Consider the following 15,985-nt stretch of genomic DNA (forward strand, 5'->3'; position numbering starts at 1 on the left):
CTTCAAGGGGATTTAAAAGAAACAAACGATCAGGGTCAACGACCAAGTCTGAAAGGCCAGGCGACTCGGTAGATCAACAGTCTACAACCCCTGCTTGGTGGCACTGATGACTCTAGGCCGGGGGAGGGGCAAAGGGGAAGGAGGGGAGGAGGCGGGGGGGGGGGGATGCCACAATTTCGGTAGATCGAATAGGCAAGGCAAGGGTTGGCCGCATAATATGGGGAACCGCGGAGAAGATGCGTGCGTTCTGACAAGGGCGGTCATCTTTCACGCGCAGGCACAGAGTACAGAGGACAGTAAAAGCCGATAGAAACGACCATCTACTCATGGTAGTGGGAGACCATGGATGTTTTGTTTTCTCAAGGGGAAAAAAGTAATGAGGTGAATTGGGCTAACCACCGTGTAGGGGTTGGAGGGCGTGCGCAATGGAGGGTTAGGGAGGTGGCAATAGGCGGCGGAGTGGGTGGAACAAGGAGCCCTCGTTTTTTTCTCCTGCACCCGTTCACCGCCCATTATTGCCGCCAACTAAGGGAGCTAAGGACAGGCATTATTCTGTTAAGAACGAGGGCCTGCCCTGCACGTGTGGACTAGGCCTTTGCGAAAAGAAAAGTGAGAGGGCAAAAAGAAAAGAAAGCGGGTGAGAGACGTAAGCACCCCGGAAGGGATGGTCCGCCTAGCTGCATATCCCTCCCCATCACCAAAGAAGGTACCACTGGGCAACCCATGCAAAGAGGATTCGCCTCGATCAGCAGCAAGGTGTCTGCGCTGCAGAGTCCAGTACGTTCAGCCAGCTTTCAGCGGGACTGACGTGAAGAACCATCGAAAACAATCGCGAGACAACGTGGCCACAAGGACAAGCAACTGAAGAGATTGCGCAGGATTCGAGCGTCCAACACACAATGCGCTCTCCTCACGTGCCAGCCTCAAGGCGTTGAATCGCGAATATAACAAGGATGAAACGTGGCCCCTGTTGACGCGACGAGTGCAAAGGCACGGGGAAGTAGGAGAAGTAGAGGGCGACCCACCAAACCTCAAGAGCATGTCTGCAACGGCTGCAACGGCGAGAGAATTCCTTTTTTTGGGTTTCCCTTAAGGAATGAGAGCAGGTGGTGATGGGCGATGATCAAAGAAGGTACGAGATAAAAAGTGCAAATAGAAAGCAAGGAGCAGCGAAGTAGAACAAAGAGGATCGACCCCAGACGACACCAAGACGCAACTCAGGAATCACAGGGACGCATGAATAACAACAAAAGCAACGAGGTGCAGCAAGATAGGACGCAAGGAAGATGGAAAGAAGCACCAGAGAAAACAGAAGAGGGAAAGCAGAAGAAAAAGGAACGAAAATAACAATACCGGGTGTCACAATACAAGCTGCAAGTGTGCTGTTGCTCAGAGAGTTTCACCCAATTCTTTTCTTCCTTTAGTCTTCTGCCTTCCGCCCCTCTCGTATTTTGAGCTTTTTCTGGTTCGTCTTTTGCTTTTTCTTCTATCTTGAGGAAGATATTTGCTTTTTGCTTTTTTCTTGAAGTATTGCGCGAAACAGGGAAATGCAAAAGAAGTATTCAGAAGAAACAGAAATGTTTCAGACTCACCGAATCATCAATCTGCGACGGCGCTGGTAGCTGCGGATCTTCCTTATGGTACTTGGATGGAGGCGGACCCAAGTTGGCTGGTTGAACCATGGCTGCCATGGCTTGCTGGGGAGGGCGGCTTGGGCCTTTATGTCGAGGCGGCGTGGGAACAAAAGTAGCAGCAGGGGAAAGGAAATGCAGTAGTTTCGTGCAACCGGTCCTGGTGCGCTAAGGGGTTGATATTGGGGGAGGGGAGACCCCTCACCGGCAAGGCTCTACAGGAGGATATGAGAGATGGGTAGTTCCAACGGAGGATAGATGAAGAAGAGCCTGACAGGATCAAGGCGCTTTTTTTCCCTTTCCTTTTCTTTTTTTTTTTGGGAGGGGGGGGGAGGGTGGGGGGAAAGAAATGGGTGGCTTTGTTGATTGTGATTTGAAGAAACTCAAGCGTTGGAGTCTAGGAAATGGCTGCTGTGGGAGGGGTTATTAGGCGGCGGGATGGACGAGGATCAGGGCTTGGGGGATCAGTTAAAGCTTCTTTAAGGGGGTCAACGGCCAAGAGGCTGGAACACTACAGAGCGCGTGTGTATGGGCAGGGAAGGCAGAAGAACAATGGAACAGACGACCATTGGAGGGGGATGAAGGAGACGACCAGTCTGACAGGCATAAAGATAGTTTGGGACTGGGAAGGAAGGGGTGCGTGTGCGAGTTAGCGCCTGTTAACAGGAGACGAGGGGGGAATGTTGGGGGCTCTCGCTGGGGCAAAAGAAAAGAAAAACTAGACGGCGCAGTAGAACGAGCGAAGGTACAGTACAAGAAACCGGCCAGAGCAGAAGAAAGAAGAAAGAAGAAAAGTGGAGGGGTCAGGGAAGCGATTCTTATTATTATTTAGTCTTGCTGCTTGACTCTGCTTAGGGAGGGGAAGCTGAGAAAGCGGAGACTAATGAACTCCAGGGGGGGGAGGATTATGATGTCTGGAAAGAAACTTGGAAGAAATCATCGCCGGGCTCATTAAGAGAGAGCGCGAGAATAATAATAATATTAAAAGGCGAGAAGAGCGTTGCATCAGAAGCGGTTGCTAATTAGCAGTAGATCCAGGCGGCATTAATAATAATACCACCGCCGGGAGGCTTGTTTAGTTAGCTTGGGTTAGGAAGCAAGACCATCGGAAAAAGAAAAGAAAATCAAAAATAGGTTTGGAAGGACAAAAAAAAAAGAAAAAGAAAAAGTCAAAAAAAGCAAGAAAAAGACGCAGATGTGAGAAGTTGGTGGAAGCCTTTAGCTGCGAGGTAGCACTGCTGCTATAGGCGAGGATCAGCCTTAGTGATGAACTACGACCGACTCCGCAGCCCCGTTCAGCCATTCGCAACCCTCTCTCACTGCTCTCAACGTAAGAATGCAACCAGCCCACAGGCAGTTGATGCCTGGCATTTCGCCTCAGCAAAGACCTCGACTGCGGATTCCGCTGATGATGATGGTGACGATGATGATGGCGATGATGATGACGATTGTTTTTTTAACGTGTGTGCAGTCGCGCCCTATATACTATGCACTCGACGCGTTTAATGATATATATATGTATGTATAGAAATGTATACATATATATCTATAGAGGACTGATTGCAGACTTCGCAGTTCCTCGTCCAAGCCCGCCATGGTATATCCACTGCTTCCGTTCGAACCAACCACGAACTCGAGAACCTGAAAACGGCAGGGGAGTCGCGGGGCATCTCGACATCCAAAAATAAAAACGAACCCCCCCCCCCCCCAAAAAAAAAAAAAAATCAAAAACATTAATTTAACAACAGGTTCGACGGATTACATCCCCATTCAGGAACAGAAAAGTAAACGGCGCTACTGCTCCCCTGTTTCTTCGTCTGATGCTCACATTCTGCGTGTTTCTTACCTTCAACACCACGCCATTGGGGAAGTCGATGTGATGCGAAGTTCAACTCCGACTCAGTCAGAAAAGCCTCGGCGTCGTCTCTTGGAGAAACACAAACATACGCGCCTCGTCTTACCATCCTAACCCTCCTCCCCCTCAAAAAATAAATAAATAAATAAATAAATAAATAAATAAATAAATATAAACATAAAAATAAATATCAGATCGCAAGGGGCTCATTTTCATATTCCAAGTTCTCATCACGCGAAAGTCGCTTTTCTAGGCCCGGTGGCGCGATTGTTGCTTTTATCTCTTATTGGAACTCGTTGGCATTGTTACTATAAAAAACTGATGCCAGTGCTCGTCGAGGGAATGTGGACTCCAACCAGAACTTGGCGAAGCTGGTTAAATTAGTTACATGGTGAGAGTGGAGAAGAATGGAGCAACACAGTCGCATTTCTCGAAAGGACTCCTCCTATTGTTAAATTGTGCGCTAAAGGTCAAACAATCTAGATCTGAATCGCTCGAAAGCTGTTGCTCACTTTCGGTGATATCGTACGATGGATACGACTGAAGTTCCTCTAGGTTACGAGAGGGGATAATGTGACTTTTGCCCATGCCATGAAAGAAATAAAGAGGGCCATATTTAAAACAACGGGGAATAGTTCTTCACGCCTTTGAGCTCGATATATCCATTTTGTCACACGACACTGTATCCCTAGGATGTGCAAGGACAGATCGTACAACTAATCGCCTTGAGTCTCGGGCCACCGATTATCCGACCGGTGTTCGCGAAAGATCGTGAACCCTTTCTTGACAAGGGCACGGAACAAGGAGCGTTTGGTTGTTCGTATCCCTGGTTGGATGCTTGAACTTTAATCGAACCACTTCGTATGGGCAAGACGAACAACACTCAACAATAAGGATGGGATAGAGAGATTCAAGACGTATGAGTGGAGCTGCTACTGTTGCGCTTTCACGTAATTTATCACCATCCGTGCGCTGTCGTTCCCTACTCAATACTGCGGATTGTTGAAGTTGAAGCAGTTGATCTCTCCTGCACCAGCAAAAGGGAAAATAAACGCCAAGGAAAAGAAAAGCAAAGAAAGCCGTTCAGCACTCGCATCATCCCCTTACCCTTCATCCAACCATTTGACCCCCTGCGTGACGGGATGGATGGAAGCCTGCAAGCAACCAGGAAAGTTTACTGTCGGTGCGGCTAGATACAGGGAATAATCTCTGCTCCCCCGGCACATACCCGTCAATATCCACAACACCGCGGAATTGCGCCGACGCCACAATAATATTAATCCAACTGAACTCTGCAAGAACCTTGAAGTGAAGATGAAATGATTGTCCATCGCTTTCATTTGTTATTTCCACGAATGAAACAAGATCTCCTGTCGATACTATTTTTCGAGTGATGATATCTAGATCTCCTGTCGATTCCGTACTTGTACGGAGCATTGCGTCTTGGCTTCAATTATGACAGATGGCCGTGGGTACCAACGGCGGAACATGCGTTTTCCAACCGAACAGAAGGCGATGTTGTTACTTAGGTATGATCGATCAACAATCCGAAGCCCAAAAACCACAACAAAAGCCGAGAAAGCCCAAAAAGATGATCATTCAAATTGACCGTCGCTGACTGCTGATGATGGTGTCAATCCAACGTCATCATATCCCAGAATCTAACAGTTGGAGGGACCAGAAGCTCGCTAACCTACCACTTTGTGGTGGTTAACGATTGGTTTAAACTTGAGCTATGCAAGTTGCGTCGATGATACTTCCCGCTTTTATGCCGCCTTTTCAACCACAGTATCATCATGATTATTCTTGTCGTCATCTCCACAACACAAGAAGACGGGTCTCGATTCTTTGACTTTCGCTTTCATCAAGCATTTCCTCCAAGACTTGCTACCTGCTAAAGTAGTTTGACAACCTTGGCCGATCATGCAAACCGTCTCACTCTAGGCGCGGAAGTACTTCCTTAGTCTTCCTAGCTTCTGTCATCGAACCAGAGCATCCACAAGTGGTGACCAATTAGGGGCCAGATATCAGTCCCTCTTTGAGTTGATCACGCCAGAAAGCTCAGCCCTCGGTTATCGGAGAAATAGTATAATGGCGTGATTGTGACTTGAACGAAGATGAAACGGTTCTTATTTATTTCTTTTCTTTTCGTCAAACCACGGCTAGCTTTGATTTGCTTTGATTCGCAGAAGCTGCTGAAACTGGAGCTGTCAAGAACATGTTTGGGACTTCCTGAATAAACTGACCCATCGCGTTGCCTGAACTATGCCCTTCGACTTGGCCAACGAAGCAGGGTACCAACCTCCGTTCCCAAAAATAGCTGATAACTTGTCATCGCCCTTGGGAGTAAGCAGGAAAAAAGAAATTGGACAAGACAAAGACCCCCACATCACAACCCACTTATCTATGCCTAATCCGGGCACTTCCAAGCCTCAGATGTGCCCCCACGGTGCTACTGCTTACAAGTTACACTGCACAGTCTGACGACTCCTCACGTAGTCCTCAGGTAGCAGTGCGTGGCGCTACCCAAAATTAATCCGAAACGCTTCTGTTCAGCCCGTTCAAGTCTTGGCAATGATGGAATAGAGCGACACGCCCGAAAACCACGGCCACAACGTGTCTCCCGAACAGAGTAAAATGAAAGGTGAAGATCAATCATAAAAATCGAGGACGCGGTAAGATTTCGCGACCAGAGAATATACATCAGGATAGTGGGGATGTGACCGCGGGAATGCTTATCTCCGAAATCACACAACAGACATTTTCTCAGTCCGCGGGACAAACTGGAAATGACGAGAAGAAAGGAGAGAAAATTCCCATAAACCGTGTCAAGAGCCGGTTATCCAATTTTCAATTTGTCCGTGATGATAATAATGATAAGAATCATCGGCCGTAAGCGGCACAAGAAAAATATATCACACATTCAAGCAAGCTTACTCGGGGCGGAAAATACAATCAAACAAACCAAAAGAGGGGAAGGATGAGCAAATGGATCCATCGAAAATCCGTCTGATTGCAGATCTTGGACGTAATGGCCCACCTTTGTGGAGAGTTGAACCGTTGTAGGGCATGCCCGTAAGCGAAAATGAGGGATCCCTCATTCATAGCCTCAATTATAGGGTCCGGTTGGCGCCCTCCAGTCACCACCCTGCTCGCCATTGCAGGCATTTCTTTTAAGCATATTTTAAGCATGTACCACTGGACAGGGGGTGCGCGGGAATTTATTTCGGGGAATCAGGTAAGTGATCATTTCTTGTGATTCGGAAAGTAGCAAAGCAAAGTCATTTTTGCCTCTCGGGAACAGATGCCCACCAGATTGAATTTTTAACAGTTTTCGTCCGTTTTTTGAAGACAAAGTTTGCCTCAAACTCTGGAGATCCTAAAGTCAATCGATGAACAGAAACAAAGAAAACGAAGTTCGGGATTGAAACTTGATCTGACTCCATCTAAGGAGGGGTTCCTGTCCCAGAACACAAACAGGTCCCAAGAATCGGCCATTTTCTCCCGTTTTGAAAGGTTTTTCGCAGACTTGGAAACCATCGATTCTATATCACATTCTCCAATTCTTGACGCCTGTGGCTGACAGCCCAAGCCACCTTGTCTTGCCATCCGCCAATCCCGAATTAAAGAAAACAAACGTGAAACCATTAGCTCAACCAAGACAAACGGAGGAGAAACTTAGCCTCCAAACATAAAAAGCGAAGTTTTGAAACTCGTTTTCGTGATGCAGCGCGCTCGCCCATGAATAAGAATATCTAATTCGTATCACGATTTTGCTCCGCCACCCAGGGAATAATTAAGCGCATCTTCTTCATTCTGTGGCTGCAAAACTAAGTTGCGCTCGAAGCACTCTCGTGAATATTCTTGTTTTGGAGCTCTTCTACCCACCCGCTGATGATGAGAGGCTAAGCACAGTTCGTGTCTGAGGGAAGCCAACGATAGCGCCAATTGCAACGGGGACTTGGAATTGAAAGCAAAAGAACGGAAAAGAAAAGACAAATGCAAATGCAAAAGATACAAGCCTCTCATTGTCAATGTACTGGGGGAAAAAAAAGTCCTAAACCGTTATCCCTGGCCAGGAGCCATCGCGTCTCTCGCGCTTCTTTTGCACAAGAACCGTGCATACCCTGTCTGCTCAATCGATGTTCCCTGCAACATCCAATTTAGACTCATCAGGGAATCTAATTTTCAGGGGACACAAGGGCGTTGTTGTTCTACACACTTCGTTCACATGTCCAAGCTCAAAAAATAAAAGACCGAAATAAAAGCAAAAAACCCTGTGTGCGCAGGACGCCAGGATAGGATAAGGTTCAACAACACGCATCACATCGGCCCATATGCCATTCCATTTCGTGCTCTTGGCCAGCGACATACTAAATGGGTAAAGGCGCAAGAACCACGAATTTTCAGTGCCGTTGGCTTGCTATGCTGGCTTCGTCGATGTACGCCACAAGCCACCATGCCAGAAGTGGATCGGGATGTTCGGATTGGCATTTATTATTACCCCGTCGCCTGAAAGGCTGAAACGACGTCACGAGGAACAAGCGCAAAATATAAGCTCTGTTGGAAGGAATTGACGTTAGTTGCGAATAAAGAACCAGATGATGTCTGGAGTTTTATACGGCCAACAACCATTTTCATGACCCCGACGATACGGATAGCTTTTCAGCGCGTTATATCGGACGAAAAGAGGGTGGTGACCTTAGTCCTCAAAGCCCATATCTTGAGGACATTCTAACCGAAGGTTAGTCATCGAAGGAGACAATGAAGATATCCATTTTGAAGGTGGGTATTAGCGAAGATATGAATGGCAATTCGGAGGGTCCTTTCGAAACTTCGTCATATCAGGAAGTTATGTGGTTTTCTTTTTGCAAACGGTCATTTCCCTTGCGCAATCGGGAGGTTAAGAGGTAGGTGGTTTTACGAACATCATAACTAAACTTTAGGCATCCTTGCGGACCTGCAAGCCCTATTAGATTTCCACGATGTTGAACTATAAATACAACTTAATTTACTAGTGTGGGAATGAACGGAGATATTACCCGCAAGTTCCACAACGCTCGACATCACGAAATGGACGGGGAATACTGGGGGAATATGTCACTACGCAGAAAGTTATTGTACTGATAATTTCCTAACGGGAAAGAACCTATAGTACAAGGCACGAAAAAGCCGGCACAAATTCTGCTTGCAATTGCCCTGTGCCATATTATGACCTGAAGATTCCTTTTGGTGTGTCAACAGGGATTACGTTCCCCACTTCAATGGCTTTTTGTTCGGGGTCACTAAGTACGGCCAGGGTGTAGACATTGGGGAGGGCCCCCTGGGCATTAAGGGTTCCATCCCCGGAAAAATAGTGGACAGAACTTAGAAGCTCCAGTTATCAGTAAAAGCCAAGGGGGTTGAGCTCCCGGATCGACCCTAGGAATCTAGTACGTGGCCCTCCCCTTCGCTTCTTCCCACACACCCCCCTGTGATCCGCAACATGGAAACGCCATTTTTGGCGCTCCGAAACGGCGAAACCTGGAGCTTCATTCGGCACGGCTAGAGCGGCGCAAAAGGTTACGATGTCATAAGTACCAGTCCATCTAAATTCCTGAAACGATGAGTTTCGTCTTTCTTGCAAAAAGCTGTCTCCTTGTTTGAGACAAATCCAAGCACCCGCGAAATCCGGGATTATTTTCTCAAAAATTAGTTTGTCAGAACATAATCATGAGCATATCATGAGCATTGAAAAATTATTAGGGTTGGTCTGAAATCTAATGCCACGCCCCCTGAAAAATTTTTCTGAGCGAGCGACAACCCGGTTTGTCAATGTGACTTAGACGGGATGAGAGAAGCGAGTTGATCAATCTCTCCGACCAGTAATATCGCAACAGCTGAGAGCTTGCCCCTCTGACTCTCAAAAAATGATAATGATTGACAGACCGGCAAATGCTGCCAGCGTTGCATCGTAATGAAACATGGACGAGCGCGTCGGACTCGCTCTGATGATTTCACATCAACCTCTAGTCTTCCCTTTTCACTTCACGGCTCTTGAGACTTGCATTGATTGGCTTGACAGATGGAATCCTCGCCAATTCATGGTTAAATAATAGCCAGGGTTAGAACGAGGCCCTCAAACAACGCTAAAAATCCTCCTCTGTTAAGCGCTAAGCTGGAACAGATATGGCTGATTTCACCCTAGTGCTGATCAATAGCCATAGTAATTTCCAAACCTCGCCGGACCCTCTTTCTCTTTTCTTTTTTGATTTATTTTCTGATGCAGATTTAGAACGCGGGAACGCATACGGAGAAAGGTGACAAGCTCCGCGAAGGTCTATGTAGTATGGATGGGCTTCAGGCTTGCTTTCTCTCCAACAGTCCGACAAAATGAGGCCCAGTCCAGCTTAACGAAGGCGTCGGATAAAGAAATTGCCGCTGAACCGAGCCGACAATCAATCAAAGAGAAGAGATCCTCGAGCGGGGCCATTTCTAGCATCCGTGGTGCCTTCGGCCGTTGTCTTGGCCGGCAGTCAGGAGTTGAGGCATTTTGCAACACTGATTTATTGACGATGCGCTAACGAAAGCATTGCCTTATGAAAACAGCTTGAATGCCACCACCTTTGGGGCACAAATCTGGTATCGGGGATTACTATGGGACGGGAATGTGCATGAATTTCAAGATATTTCGGGCCTCAAGTGATTTGATACGAACGAAAAGTTGTTGTCCGTCTGGGCTCTAACTGAAACAGGAAGGTCATGTCTCTGACTCAATCACTCAGTCTCAAAATTCAAGGAAGAATCTGCAAAGCCTTCCGGTTTTTTTGTTTTTGAACAAAAATGAAGGCAACAAAGATTGGTTCTGTCTCTTTTCTTTCCCTCTTGTTGGTGCGCTAAACTCGAGAAGGAAGGCGATGGTTGTAAAAGTTGTCAGAAACTCCCCAACAGGATGAAATCACCACAGGCGGGCGAATGATATGGTGCCCGTTGAAGCACGCGAAACATGCAATGCAGCGCCAACCAAAAAGTGCCGAGTGCGCCAAGTCGCCGGAGAGAATTTGAAACTCGAAGGAGGCGTTGGCTACGAACACGCGAGAGGTTATTGACTGGTCAGTCTCCCCGCTTCCGTCAAACATTCCAGAATCGGTCTGTCGTGAAGCACACTTAGGCCATTCTTAAAGGCTGATTAAAATTGTCGTGAAGGGTATGCTAGGCCTCTCGAAATCCCCCTATTCCTCAATTTACACGATGAAAGCTAAATAAGTTGAAAACCCTATGCCCAATCGGAGAGTTTCTTCTGAGAAGTACGATTGCCAATCATGAAGATCAGTGCCAGACATGGCGCCCACGTCTCGCACCAAGTTTCGGCTTTTTATTTTTCGCAGTCGCCCAACCAAAACATCGAGACGTTTCCTGCTGATCCCCCTGTCAAGAGGGAAAGTGAAAAAATGTCTTATCTGATGGACAAGGAAACATGGAAGAGTTTTGATTGGCCGATTTTCTCGCACTCATTATCGGCACGTCAGAGAAGTTATTTCGACGATCTTGAATCTGAAATCTCGTTTATTTTATATGACCGGACAAGAATGCTATTTCTCGAGGTGAAATACTGACCCAAGAGGCAGGCAGTCTCTTCTTTCTATCCCCTTCAAAAAATCATACACTGATTGCTTATTTGAGTTGGAAAATGTGTGGATTCTCTCTTTTCGGGGTTCAGGGCATGACTTGCATAACGTTTAGCGCTGATCGTATACAGAGCAGGTGGTCTATTGCTTTTTGCCACGAGGTGAAAAGCAGCAACAATGAAAGAATAGGAATATACATCCAGACTCCTACTTTCCTATTCACATACTAACAAGTATTTGGTTTAGGGCTTCAATTGTATTTCCATCTCCCTGATGCGTAAAAAATTGGAACTTGTATGGGGTACCCACTGGCTGCTGGCCATGGGTGGAGAACACTGCGGTGAATTAATTGGGCTCAGTGGTTCAAAATACTTCCAGAAGTGTGTTACCAACCCGCGTGTTCATCCACAAACTCTCTGTACATTCCTATGTATAATAGTGGGTGTAGAAGGTCACAGACATGAATTTATATGGAATATCATTCAAGGACAATATTGAGTTCGAAGATGGAGCTGCAAGTCATGTCATAACTCTGGACAATATGAATGAGAAATACAACAAAAGACCTTGATATCCAATTCTCAGACTCCCGCTAATATCTCTTAACGACCATTTTTAAAAGAGAAAGAAAAATAAAGGTGCCACCAAATTGCCCAGACGTTTTCTTTCCCCAAGGAAATCCTCGTTTGTACCTGGATTTTAACACATTGTGGCGTGTGGTGCTACGTCCTAATTCCATTCTAACACGATGCGACTTACGCAGTCCATCCGCCCGTCTGACTTCCTGCGAAGTGTGACTGTTCTGAAAAAGCCTGTTCTGGAATCATGAAGCGTATCGCACAAGTTCTTTATCATGAAGCAGACATCTGTTTCTGGGATGTGAACAATTTCCAAGTCCATCCTTTGCCAAAGGAAAAAGGCGAAGGGCAATGAATGATAACAGGGGAATCCCAAGCCTATGCGATCTTGATAGACACAATCAGAGCCAAGGAGCTGGGACATCTTGATTTCGGTTTTCCTCCAGGACGTGAAAAATGGACAGCAGGCACGGGGTGGAAATAAGCTTGGGGCAAAGGGTTAAAAAGTACTTATGGAAAAGCCATGTCATCCCCGTTATTGTGTTTTTGATTCGACACAGCAAGATGCAGCTGCCTGCTCTCCTCCTCCAGCATGCATCCATAAGGTTACATGGATTGGGCAGAGATGGACGCATGCAAATTTAATAGACAGACTTCTGGAGACGGATTTAGATTTGGCGAACGAGGGCTGCCAAGCTCCCTTGGCGCATTCTTGGACCAAAGTTCGGAATGACTTGACAATAATCCCTGGCTTCCCGCTGATTCCTTGTCCAACACTCGGCAGGGCCACTTAGATCTTCCCAAGCTACGAAGCTAGGGAGCACTACCACTCGGGTTGTCCTTGGGCCTCAAAACAAGCCTCACAGAGACAGATATATTCGCTCAGTTCAATTGAGAGCGCGGAGCATTGAAGAGAGAGGAAACACGTTTCAGAGTATATGGAAATGGGCTTTCTCGATTTTCCCCCATACCTTTGCAAAAACGGCCTCTTCATCCACCACAATCGGTGCTATCTTTTGAAAGCCAATTTGGGAGTACAAAAGCACACACTACTGCAGCATACCAGTAGTTCCTCTTTAGTGTCCGGAACAGGACGGAATCATTCTGCATCCTACTGGAGGCTAGAATTCGATGGGATGCGGTCAAGAACATTGCGACGAGGGCTCGGAGTCTGGGCTGTTTTCCAAACCACAAAATGGCTTCGCACGGCATCCAATTCCTCACTCTTGAAAGACAACATTTAATCTCAAACTGAGTTGCATGCCAGTTTGTTTGAATTACCGCTGTCCCTGACACCGAAATATTTTCACGAACCACTTGCAAGAGTTCCACATCAATCCAGATATGAAATTGATGACCTTTTCTCTTGACCATTCTCTGTTGAATAAACAGATGCGGTTATCTGCATCGTTGTATTAAGTATCCATCCGCTTTCATTTCTGCCTAGGTCGAACGGCGCATACCTGCATCTAAAATCTGCAGAGTTATCCATTCGTTCAAACTAGTGAGAATACGAATCTTCGAATCAATAACTCCGAATATCAACAACAGCACGTACTCAGCAAAAAGCCGATCAAGGAAGCAGTTATCAAGACAAGCCTGGTACCTTTACTATTTAAAGTGTCAATTGGTAAACAAACCCCTCGTCGGAGTTATGTTGTTTCTCAAAAATATTATTCCTTTTCATCAGAGAGTGCAGCCCAGCTTGTCATGTTGGTGTCTCTGGTGGGTGAGCATCTTTCGCCAAACATACGGAATAGATCCCTTTCTTTTTGATGGGGATTTTATCGTTTGAGTTAACTATCATAAGCGGACGAAATATATCCACCCTTGCTTCCACGCGACATCCCAGAAGATTCGACCACTTGCTCTAGCACAAGCACATGCATATGTTCACCTCAGCTATCCGAGGCCCAAATCTATAAAGCTGAACCAGAAATTGGTTGAGTTGTCCTTTTGATTCCGGATAGCTTGAAATCCCATTGATCTATCACACCTTCCAGTGGACAGCAGCACATCTGTTAGTTGTACAGCTCACACTATGTAGCTGCTGTGGAGCTGAACGATCCATGGATTTTCGGGCTCATGGACCTTCCAAGGATGAAATAGAAAAAAAGCTAGTCAAAGTTAAAAATAAGACCCCTTTCTCAATATCGAGCAGATGGTGTTGCGTAGCAATAATGCTATTTAGTAGTGACATTCTTGCAAATGAGCAAACAGTCAATTCAAAAGACGGACTCCATGGTGTAGTCATCCTCAAAGGCTCATGATTCTGGAAATATTATTCCTAAGCATCATATACGTTGATTTGGTGCTGTGCAACCAATTGTTGGACGTTACATGTCGTCCTCCATACGCATATGTATTCTTACGTATGCAAAATAAATCAGGAATTTTTGATATAGTCCGCAGGACTCAGATAAATGTGGAAATACCTTGTTGCCTTTGCATCTTCATGTGAAAACCATCCACGGAAGGTACCTAGGGCTCGTCAAACCACGTGACCAATGATATTGGCCAGCTTACAGTCAGTTGCTGTCGATTAGCGATGAAGAGATGGAAATCTGAGGAATAATCTACTCCGGGAAGGTCCTCTGGTAAGATCTTGATGTACTGGGGAGCTTCCGGTCTCAACAACTACGACACACCATTTGCGCCTGGCTATGTGTTGAACACCATCCAAGGGCATACCCACTACACCAAAGGCCAATTCTGAAGATGGGATCATTTAACCTAAGATGCTTATAGTAACACGCTCTATGTTCAACACTATGTCTAAAAGGTAAGTTGCGGGGGAGGAAAAGTGCTGGAAATCAGCTTTTGAAATAAACCCAGATAGGAGTCATTGAGGTGAGGTGTATGGAAGTCTCTGAAAAGAGGATCCCATCGAAGTATGTGAGAAAGGTAACCGGAATGGCTCATTTGCCTATTTTGGAAGCGTTGGCTAGTTGTTGGAGGGATCGGATTGGGTAATTTGTGCCCTCTACCACCATCATGGCGCTGGTGGTGATTGAGCCCCAGTGGCCGCTTAAGCTACCTCTATGACACGTGACCCCCGAACCATACCTATAGGTATCTTATCCCTCATCCTTTCAGTTTTCGGAGCTCCCAAAATCCTTTCCATAAGGTTCCAGCAACGATATATATCTCTGAGTTGCTGTCACTGCTGCAAGACCATCGTATCCCTCCTTCGGTCAGCCAACACCCAGAACAATTAAAGCAATACCACTATTCAGCATCTTGCAAGACAGCCATATCTATATCATGTTACTCTCTAATTAATTCGGACGGAGTTAGAGATGTGTACTATGGAGATATGCGAGCAAAGCGAAGCATTCGTGGAACAAGACGGCGATCTTATCTTCGACCATACGAAGCTGATCTTGCGGGAAGATGACGAGTATTTCTATGCCAGAGCCAACTGGCGTGTCTCTTCGCCTGCTGACATCAGTCAGCTAAAAATCAACAAAATCCTCACACAAAATGTCTGGCCACCGATGGATTCTCGTTATACACCCTCTCCTGATCCCTTACCTCCGAATTCCTACATTAAGGAGCCGAGTCTTCTACATTACGGCGACACTCCTGCTTCCCTGGAGCCGGGCCGTCAGCTATTGGCCGAGGTGGAAGTGTGCGAAGTGCTTCGAAGAAACCCACACCCCAACATTGCTCAGTATCTTGGTTGTGTTACCAAGAGTGGTAGGATAATGGGGCTCTGTTTTGTCAAATATTCGATGACCTTGTCACAGAGGCTACGGAAGGCAACTCCCTTTGACAGGGTCCTTTGCCTACAAGGAATTGAGAGCGGCATTAAACATATGCATACTTTGGGGCTCATACATAATGATCTTAATCCATCAAATATCATGATGGATGAGAGGGACAACCCCGTAATTATAGACTTTGACTCATGCCAGAGAGAAGGGGCTCAATTAGGTCTCAAAGCAGGAACGGCTGGTTGGGCGATGGAGGGCACTGTCTACGCAACCCGGCAGAACGACTTCTTTGGGCTCTCGAAGATACAAAAACTCCTGATAGGAGATGAAGAGAAGGGGAGACATGGTCATGAATGTTAAATTAAGGCGACAAAGTATTAACAGTACTCTTAAAATACTGAGGATAAAGAATTACTAAGAGGCAGTTGATAATAATAACTGCAAGCTTTAAGAGCAAAAGAAATTGAATAATTTATCAGTTATAGATAAATGTTATCTCAGTTGTTTACTGGGGACGAGTAGGAGGAAAGGGGGGGGTGCAACAGGAAGAGGTAGGGAGAAAGAGAGCACCTTCTGCGGTATGAATTTTCGAGCGAAT

General features: G+C 46.2%; 6 protein-coding genes across 6 annotated transcripts in view; 5 read left to right on the plus strand and 1 right to left on the minus strand.

The window, feature by feature from the left end:
- HCBG_08927 (uncharacterized protein) overlaps nucleotides 1-513 on the minus strand; it is a gene marked incomplete at both ends in the record, with an annotated part of 3,836 nt that extends 3,323 nt beyond the window's left edge. The window contains 2 exons of the mRNA XM_045435976.1: nucleotides 28-48; nucleotides 397-513. Of these exons, the coding sequence (XP_045283298.1) occupies nucleotides 28-48; nucleotides 397-513 (138 nt within the window). The remainder of the gene's footprint in view (nucleotides 1-27; nucleotides 49-396) is intronic.
- Nucleotides 514-2,035: 1,522 nt separating this feature from the next.
- On the plus strand, nucleotides 2,036-3,600 carry HCBG_08928 (uncharacterized protein; the record flags this gene model as incomplete). Its single annotated transcript, XM_045435977.1, has 5 exons — nucleotides 2,036-2,267; nucleotides 2,670-2,709; nucleotides 2,978-3,092; nucleotides 3,207-3,228; nucleotides 3,380-3,600. 5 exons carry the CDS (start codon nucleotides 2,036-2,038, stop codon nucleotides 3,598-3,600), a joined length of 630 nt encoding a protein of 209 aa, XP_045283299.1.
- Nucleotides 3,601-5,751: 2,151 nt separating this feature from the next.
- On the plus strand, nucleotides 5,752-7,069 carry HCBG_08929 (uncharacterized protein; the record flags this gene model as incomplete). Its single annotated transcript, XM_045435978.1, has 4 exons — nucleotides 5,752-5,832; nucleotides 5,861-5,998; nucleotides 6,137-6,378; nucleotides 6,838-7,069. 4 exons carry the CDS (start codon nucleotides 5,752-5,754, stop codon nucleotides 7,067-7,069), a joined length of 693 nt encoding a protein of 230 aa, XP_045283300.1.
- A 2,332-nt stretch (nucleotides 7,070-9,401) lies between these two features.
- Nucleotides 9,402-10,171, plus strand: HCBG_08930 (uncharacterized protein; the record flags this gene model as incomplete). The annotated part of the gene is made up of 3 exons (XM_045435979.1): nucleotides 9,402-9,439; nucleotides 9,761-10,000; nucleotides 10,075-10,171. The coding sequence occupies 3 exons, from the start codon at nucleotides 9,402-9,404 to the stop codon at nucleotides 10,169-10,171; spliced, it is 375 nt and encodes a 124-aa protein (XP_045283301.1).
- A 616-nt stretch (nucleotides 10,172-10,787) lies between these two features.
- On the plus strand, nucleotides 10,788-12,174 carry HCBG_08931 (uncharacterized protein; the record flags this gene model as incomplete). Its single annotated transcript, XM_045435980.1, has 4 exons — nucleotides 10,788-11,069; nucleotides 11,340-11,473; nucleotides 11,857-11,884; nucleotides 12,118-12,174. The coding sequence occupies 4 exons, from the start codon at nucleotides 10,788-10,790 to the stop codon at nucleotides 12,172-12,174; spliced, it is 501 nt and encodes a 166-aa protein (XP_045283302.1).
- A 2,235-nt stretch (nucleotides 12,175-14,409) lies between these two features.
- Nucleotides 14,410-15,747, plus strand: HCBG_08932 (serine/threonine-protein kinase; the record flags this gene model as incomplete). The annotated part of the gene is made up of 3 exons (XM_045435981.1): nucleotides 14,410-14,453; nucleotides 14,744-14,864; nucleotides 14,965-15,747. 3 exons carry the CDS (start codon nucleotides 14,410-14,412, stop codon nucleotides 15,745-15,747), a joined length of 948 nt encoding a protein of 315 aa, XP_045283303.1.
- Between the last annotated feature and the right edge of the window lie 238 nt (nucleotides 15,748-15,985).

Source organism: Histoplasma capsulatum (assembly GCF_000150115.1).
Source record: "Histoplasma capsulatum G186AR genomic scaffold supercont2.19, whole genome shotgun sequence".
In the NCBI taxonomy this organism is placed as follows: Eukaryota; Fungi; Ascomycota; class Eurotiomycetes; order Onygenales; family Ajellomycetaceae; genus Histoplasma; species Histoplasma capsulatum.